The 6,879-nt window shown below is 59.3% G+C and overlaps 1 protein-coding gene across 1 annotated transcript in view; it reads right to left on the minus strand.

Moving 5' to 3' along the window:
• Window positions 1-6,410, minus strand: part of MAP4K1 (mitogen-activated protein kinase kinase kinase kinase 1) — a 14,861-nt gene extending 8,451 nt beyond the window's left edge. The window contains exons 1-16 of the mRNA XM_004690592.2: window positions 6,210-6,410; window positions 5,963-6,020; window positions 5,759-5,849; window positions 4,987-5,051; window positions 3,657-3,712; window positions 3,530-3,577; window positions 3,365-3,407; window positions 3,201-3,273; window positions 2,660-2,791; window positions 1,931-1,993; window positions 1,753-1,834; window positions 1,158-1,268; window positions 905-983; window positions 456-505; window positions 337-380; window positions 209-259 (exon numbers count right to left, since the gene is read on the minus strand). Of these exons, the coding sequence (XP_004690649.1) occupies window positions 209-259; window positions 337-380; window positions 456-505; window positions 905-983; window positions 1,158-1,268; window positions 1,753-1,834; window positions 1,931-1,993; window positions 2,660-2,791; window positions 3,201-3,273; window positions 3,365-3,407; window positions 3,530-3,577; window positions 3,657-3,712; window positions 4,987-5,051; window positions 5,759-5,849; window positions 5,963-6,020; window positions 6,210-6,308 (1,145 nt within the window). The 5' untranslated portion in view covers window positions 6,309-6,410. The remainder of the gene's footprint in view (window positions 1-208; window positions 260-336; window positions 381-455; window positions 506-904; window positions 984-1,157; window positions 1,269-1,752; window positions 1,835-1,930; window positions 1,994-2,659; window positions 2,792-3,200; window positions 3,274-3,364; window positions 3,408-3,529; window positions 3,578-3,656; window positions 3,713-4,986; window positions 5,052-5,758; window positions 5,850-5,962; window positions 6,021-6,209) is intronic.
• Between the last annotated feature and the right edge of the window lie 469 nt (window positions 6,411-6,879).

A 6,879-nucleotide genomic window follows, 5' to 3' on the forward strand; every position in this document is an offset into this window, starting at 1 on the left:
CGGGGCGGCCGTGCGCATAGGACCTAGGCAGCAGGTAGGCAGAGAAGGACACGGAGCTGACACCGAGGCCATCCTGGAAGGGGGGGGGGGGTAGTGGGATCAAGATTCGGAGTTAAGTCGAGGTTACATGAGAAAGTGGAAGGAAGTGGGGTCGAGTAGGGGTGGGGAGAGAGGCGGGGTTGCGAGAAATGGCTGGGGCCGCGCTCACATGTCCACGTCATCGTAGTCGCCATCGTCGTCGGACTCCGACTGGGGCTTCCTAAGGAGGGACAGGCATACGCCTCAGCAGGCCCCCACACAGACCCCAGCCCCCCCCCACCCTGGGGGGCTCCTGACCTAGGACCTCTGCTCCTCAAGTCTCCAGGGGGTTGCAAGCGAGCCTGTGGAATGAGAGGGGTCAGCAGGGCCTGGGGTGGGGGAGAGCGTGTGGGGGGCAGGCAGGGGGAGCCGCTCACGGTGCCAGCGGGGGGCCTCGACTCCATTCCTCTGAACTCCATGTGCCGCCCTGGAAGGGGTGTGGAGACATTCGCAGTGAGCTGGGATGTAGGTCTGGGGCCAGAATTAGAACTAGCATTGATGATGTCCCTGAGGCAGGGATCTTGTTTTAGAGAGGCTTCATTTGGGGGTCAGGGTTGGGATCAGGGAGATGGGGACCCTCGTGTTTGGGGGGGTCCATTTGGTTATCAGGATTCTGAGGTCTCTTTGAGGAGTCAGGGTAGTGATTGGAAGGTTCATGGCATCTGTTTGCGGTCAGGGAGGTAGGGTCACTGTGGTCACAGATCCATGGGGCTCTGGAGGCCTGTTTACAAGTGATGAGGGACTCTGGGGTCTCTGGTGGGAGGATGGGCAACTAAGGGGTGTCTCCTGGGACCCACAGATGTCCCGAGTGCAAGGCTCTACTCACGATAGCAGTCTGCATCTGGGACCCCCAGAGAGGTGGACCGGTGAGTGGACTTGATCCGCCGTGGGACAGCGGGGGGGAGCTGGGCAGAGCAATGGTGGCATCAGGCCTGTGGTGCCTCAGTACCCCACTACTCTGTGGGCTGCAGCCCTCAGCCCTTCCTGTCACCCCAGCATCCCCGGCACTGTGCCAAGCCCCGTCCTGCTTGCCCTCTTCCTTCCGAGTGAGGCAGCAGGCACGCCAGCGGCATCCTTACCTCCTCCTCTTCGATCTCCACTGCAGGAACCCCCTTCCCTGGATTCCTGAGCTTGTCAAGTAGATCTAGGATCAGGCCTCTGTTGAGCCCGGGCTGCGACACCAGTTGATGCTGGAGGGCAGGGGGTGGGGGGGTCAGCACCCAGGCTGGGCTGTGGGGGGAGGTCCTGGCGGGACCTGGAGAGCCCATCTAAGGGAACCCACTGGGAGAGGTGCCAATGAGGGAGCCCCAGGGAATTTGGGGGAACTGGTCTAGGGGATTCTGACAGTGCAAGTGAAGGGATTAGATGAATTTAAGGTTGGGGACATGGGACTTGGAGAATTCTAGAGTGTCTCAAATGGACCAGGATTTCCCCTGGAATTTCAGAGAACACTCAGGAATGTGTCCTGAGGCCCTTGGGATTTAGTGTGTTTCACCACTCAGGGTATCTTGGGAAAAAGATATCTGGGGTGCGATTTGGAGAGTCTCAGCAAGGCCTGGGAAATTCTGAGGGATTTTGGGACTTTGAGAGGACCCTCAGGGTTTCCATGGAACAAAATGACCAATGTTCTAGGGCATCCTGGAAGGCCCCGGGGTGTCCAGGGGGCAGGCTTACACTGAGCATCTTGGTAGCGCCAGGCCGTTTCTTGGGGCTCTTAGTGAGGCTGACTTTGACAAAGTTGTGGAAGGCAGCAGACCTTGGGAGGAAGAAGGGGGTGCTGGGGTGAGTGGACCAGGCTTCCCACCAGATGCCCCATGTCCAGGTCTTCCCTCCCACATGTGTCCCCCGTTACCATTTGCTTTTTTCTTTTAGCCGGGGGGGCTGGTAGCCACTCTTGGTCATGAGGAACAGAACTCTAGAAGAATAAGGAGAGAATGGGGGCCTCCCTGGTGGCGCAAGGGATTAAGTCTCAGCACTATGAAGCTTCCCACAGCCACTGTAGCACGGGTTCAATCCCCGGCCAGGAGGTGACCCACAGGGCACAGCAGACCTCTCCTGTCTCCCTGCTGCTCCCCTCAGCAGTGGATTTCAGTGGATCCACCTGTTCTGCTCCCCACTCTGTCTCTGATGAATCCTCTCACCCCCCACATCTCTGGCCTACACCCCAGTTCTTGTGTGCATAAATAAATAAATATTTAAAAAAATAAATAAGGAGAGAATGTGGGGTCAGACACACTTCACAGCTTTAGGGAGCCCCAACAGCACTAAAGTCAGCAGAGAGCAAAGTGAGGGGCAGAATGGGAATGAGGTATAGGCTGCGCATTACACGGGGGGGGGGGCCATCCCAGGGCCCCCCTCACATGAGCTGCAGTGGAGGCTCAAGGTGGAGACCCCTGCATTGGGGGCCCTGGTGTGGAGGCTAAAGAAAGGGCTTTCCTGGTTGGGGGACCCTTATGGGTCTCAGATTCGGCTTAGAGGCAGGAAGCCTCCTGTAGAGGATCCTAATGGGGACAGCAGGCCACGGGGGTGCCCAGGGCAGGGCGGGGTCCCCAGGCCCAGAGCGCCTGCTGCTCCCGCCTACCGGAGGGGGTGCACGTCAAACAGCGGTGGCTGGAGCTCGGCCAGCTCGATGGCAGTGATTCCCAGGGACCAGATGTCACACAGCTCGTTGTAGCCGCCCTTCAGCGCCACGGCCGCCACTTCTGGAGCCATCCTGGGGGCAGAGACCTTCAGAACCCAGGGGGAGCCCCAGGAGGGGAAGGGGAGAGGGTGTGGGCAGTAGGCAGGAGTGGCAAGTGGGACGTGGAGACAGGTACAGAGAGAAACCCAAGGATGAAGAGACTGACATAAAGAGGGAAAGACAGCGACAGAGAGCCAGAGAGCCACGGACTGGGACAGGTGAGCGATGGAAATACAGAGATGAAGAGATCAGAGTCAAAATCAAGCAAATGAGGAGAGAGACAGGGTGAGGGGGACGGTGAGACCAAGCTAGTGGAGAGCTCAGGGGAGCCAGAGCGCAGACAGGAAGGCCATGGCCGGGGACGGACATTCCGGAGAAGCAGGGTGGGGAGGCCCTGCCCTCCACCCCATCCCAGTCTGCCTGCCTGCCGGGCACCCCTCACCAGTAGGGTGTCCCGATGAAAGAGAGGCGTCGGGCCAGTGTTGCCCCGATCTGGGCCGAGATACCAAAGTCAGCTGGAAGCAGTGGGAGAGACACAGTGACCTGGGGCCCCTGGCCCCTTGGGCTGCCAGCGGGCCCCTCCATTCCCCTGCCAGCCGCACTCACCCAGTCTGACCTCCCCAGCATCATTGATGAGGATGTTGGCTCCCTGAGGACCAAAGAGGGGTGAGTGGCTGCGGATCCTGAGAACAAGGCCTCCACTCCCTGATCCCCTCTCACACCCCACCCGTCCTCCAGTGCCACCCTCTCTCCTGGCTCCTGCAAGGCCACCTTGATGTCCCGGTGTATCTTCTTCTGTGAGTGCAGATAGGCCAGTCCCTGGGGAGGGGGTGGACATGGGGTTGTGAGTGGCTGGGGGGGGGGGGGGGCCCAGCCCCCACCCTGGACCCATCCTCACCTGCAGCACTTCCCGGCAGACATAGCTGATCTGCAGCTCAGACAGGGCCCCCGTCACTGCAAAGGTCACCCCCAGCAGTGTTGGGTGGGGGGCAGGAAACCTGGCCCTGGGAGCCCCCGGCCCCACCCACACTAGCTGAGAGGGTGCCGCGTGGGCAAAGGGAAACCGGAGGGTGGGGTAATGAAGGGGCGATCAGAGAGGCAGTGAGGAGGCGGGAGCCGGGGACCAGAGGGAGGCAGAGTCACTCGGCAGATATTTATCGCACGTCCACTATGGGCCCAGGCCCTGTGGTCAGCACCGGGGACAGAGCATGGACAAGAGCGGCCCTGGTGGAGAGAACATTCCAGCAGGAAGGTGGGCAGGAAACCAGATAAAGAAGTGCACAGCAGGCAAAGTGCAGCATACAGACGGCAAGTCGAGGGGCCTGGGGACATGCGTGTGGCAAGGGGGTGGTCAGTGGAGGCCACTCTGAGAAGGGGAGAGAGAGCAGACCCCGCATGGAGGGGACAGAGCAGGTGCTGAGGTGGGGAAGGTGCCTGGCAGGTCTGGGAAGCAACAAAGTAGGTGGAACAGAGCGGGGGAGAGAAGTGGGGTATGTGGGCTGGTGTGGGGTGGGGTCACACTCGTGGGGCACAAGGATATTGGACATATTTGGGGGGAATGGAGGGTTTGAAGCGGAGGATACTGTGACTCTGCTAAGTGAGGAAAGGGAGAGAGAGGCAAGAGAACAGGGAGCAGATCCAAACTCAACAGAGACCAAGAAGTGGGAGGACAGACACGCTGAGAACACCCACGGAGGCGTGAGCAGGAATGGGGTGACAGAGGGCCCGAGGCCAGGCTTGTGTCTCTGGGCATTTGCCCCTGAGAAACTCCTAGTGAGGTTCTTTCCTGACCTGCCAGGTCTTGGGCTAGAAGGGAGATGGAAATGGCTGAAGACAGAGGAGGGTGTCAGAAGTTGGCGGGTGATGAGAGGTCTACCCCCCCCAAATTCCAGGAGTGTTAAGTAGCACGCCAAGGAGAGAATCGGAAGCTCGTTCACTCACGCTACAGAAATGGGGGTGCCTGCTATGAGCCAGGAGTGCAGAAGACCTTCTGCACGTGAATAGCGGCCGCCAGAAAATGCAGGTTCAAGAAGGTGGGGGGCAAGAAGCAGAGGAAATCTGTAATGGACCCGGGGCAGGGCCCAGCGTCCAGTCAGTCACCACAGCGTCCCCAGCACCATCCAGGCCAGGAGAGGGTCTCTTGGCAATGCACTATGGCCCAGAAGACCATCCCAGGCGACACAGTCGGGGGATGGGGGGGCGACTGGATCCCCCGCCCTTCCCCTCACCTTGGTAGACATCCTGGAGAGAACCAGCCCCACAGAATTCCATGCAGATCCAAAGCTTCTGTAGCCTGCAAAAGGTTGAGGGGAACAGTAGCCACAAAGATAGGAGTGAGTGATCACTTCTGGGATAGGCGCTGGCTCCCCGCCTCGCTCAGTGGACGCCAAGAGCAGCGGCCATGCCCCCTGCCCACCAGCGTGAGCTCACCCCACTTCTGTCTTATATATGGGGAAGCTGACCCTGACGGAAAAATGTATGTTCCAGGTCAACTGGATTTGAACCCAGCTCTTTGGGTTTCTGCCCCTAGGCACCTTCTGTTGCCCCCTGTTAGCCAGGACACAGGGTGGCATCCCCCCAGCTGTGGAGGATCGAAGGGGAAGGGGCTCAGGGTGCCAGGTCTCAGGGATAGAGGTCATTATTGGGGCATCTTGAGATATTAACTGGGGGGTCAGGGAATTTAGGAGTATAAAAGAAGTGAAACTGCAGGACCCAAGGACAGGATGGTAAAAGATTCCTTTAGGGGACTTGGTTTCAGGTCCTATGAAGAGAGCAACATGGGGAACCCCTGGTCGGAAATAGGGGTTCTGGATTGGGGACTAGATTAGGAGATGCTCTGGTTAGGAAGAACTTCACACTGGGGAAGGCCCGCCTCACAAGGTAAGGAGGCCTCGGTTGAAAACGGGTCCAGAATGGGAATTCAGGTTAGGAGTTGCCCTGGTAAAGAATGGGGGTTCTGGACTAGGAGCTGGGTCCCCAGGGAGGTCTGAGGCTCATCACCAGAGGTAGCTGCCATGGTAGGCCACGATGTTGGCGTGCCGGCACGTTTTCAAAATGAGGATTTCCTTCTGAAGAGTGGAAACATCATCATCTGTGGGGCAGGAGGGTAAGGGGAGACAGATGGGCACTGTGATTCCAGGGCCCCAGAGGTGGCGGGAGGGGGGAGGCGGGCGGGGGGAAGGAGCGCCTGGCTCCTCTCCTCACCAGGCTCCATCTTCACCATCTTCAATGCTACCAGGTCCCCCGTCACTTTGTCTCGAGCCTTGTAAAGGGGAAGTTGGCAGTCAGGCAGAACCCCGTTCACCTCACTTTGTCCACAGCATCCATGAGCCGGGGCCAAGAACCAGGCCTCTCTAGATTCCCCTCCTTGGCTTCCTGGGCCTCAACCCAAAGGTCAGTGGTTGGAAGGAGCTAGAAAAGGGGGGCTAGACAAGGAGTGGGGGATCCTTACCTTAAAGACTTCCCCATAGGTGCCGCCACCCAGCCGCTGCAGCAGGTCATAGTGGTCCCGGGGGTCAGTGTTAAAGATGTCGGGGTCCACGAGGTCCATCCCTGGGGGCCGGAGCTGGGCCTGCGCCCAGGGGCCAGCAGGGCCTCAGGGCTGTAGTGCTGGCACCTCCCTCCTCCCCACAAGCCCTGCACCCGCCTTGCCTCCACCGGCTGTGGCCTCCCAGCTCCCCACTCTCGCTTCCTGCCCCAGCACAGGGCTGTACAGCGGGCTCCACCCCCTTGTCCCCTGGGTCTTGAGAACTTGTGAGGGACAGCTTGCCTTGGGACCCAGGGGACTCTTTCCACCTCCGGGGCACTGGGCTAAATGTAAACCAGATGCAAACTATCTCACTTATAACTTGGGGGTGCCCTAGCACCCTCTCCTCCGTTCTGGGCAACAGCTAGAAACCACACTGAGTCTTCGCTGAGTGCTTGAGGGTTTAGCCACAACCGGGAGATGGCAGATCTGCACAGGGCTGGCCTTGCAATGTACATGCCTGTTCACCTGGGGCACATACGTGCACTGGGTGGCACCTGTCAGTGCGGGGCACATACCAGCCCACATGCTCATGCTTGGATGCCCTGCGCTCTCATGTGCTGTACCTAGAGCACATGCTTCCACACATGACACA

The sequence above is a fragment of the Condylura cristata genome, unplaced genomic scaffold (assembly GCF_000260355.1).
Source record: "Condylura cristata isolate star-nosed mole 26May11 unplaced genomic scaffold, ConCri1.0 scaffold00028, whole genome shotgun sequence".
Classification (NCBI taxonomy): Eukaryota; Metazoa; Chordata; class Mammalia; order Eulipotyphla; family Talpidae; genus Condylura; species Condylura cristata.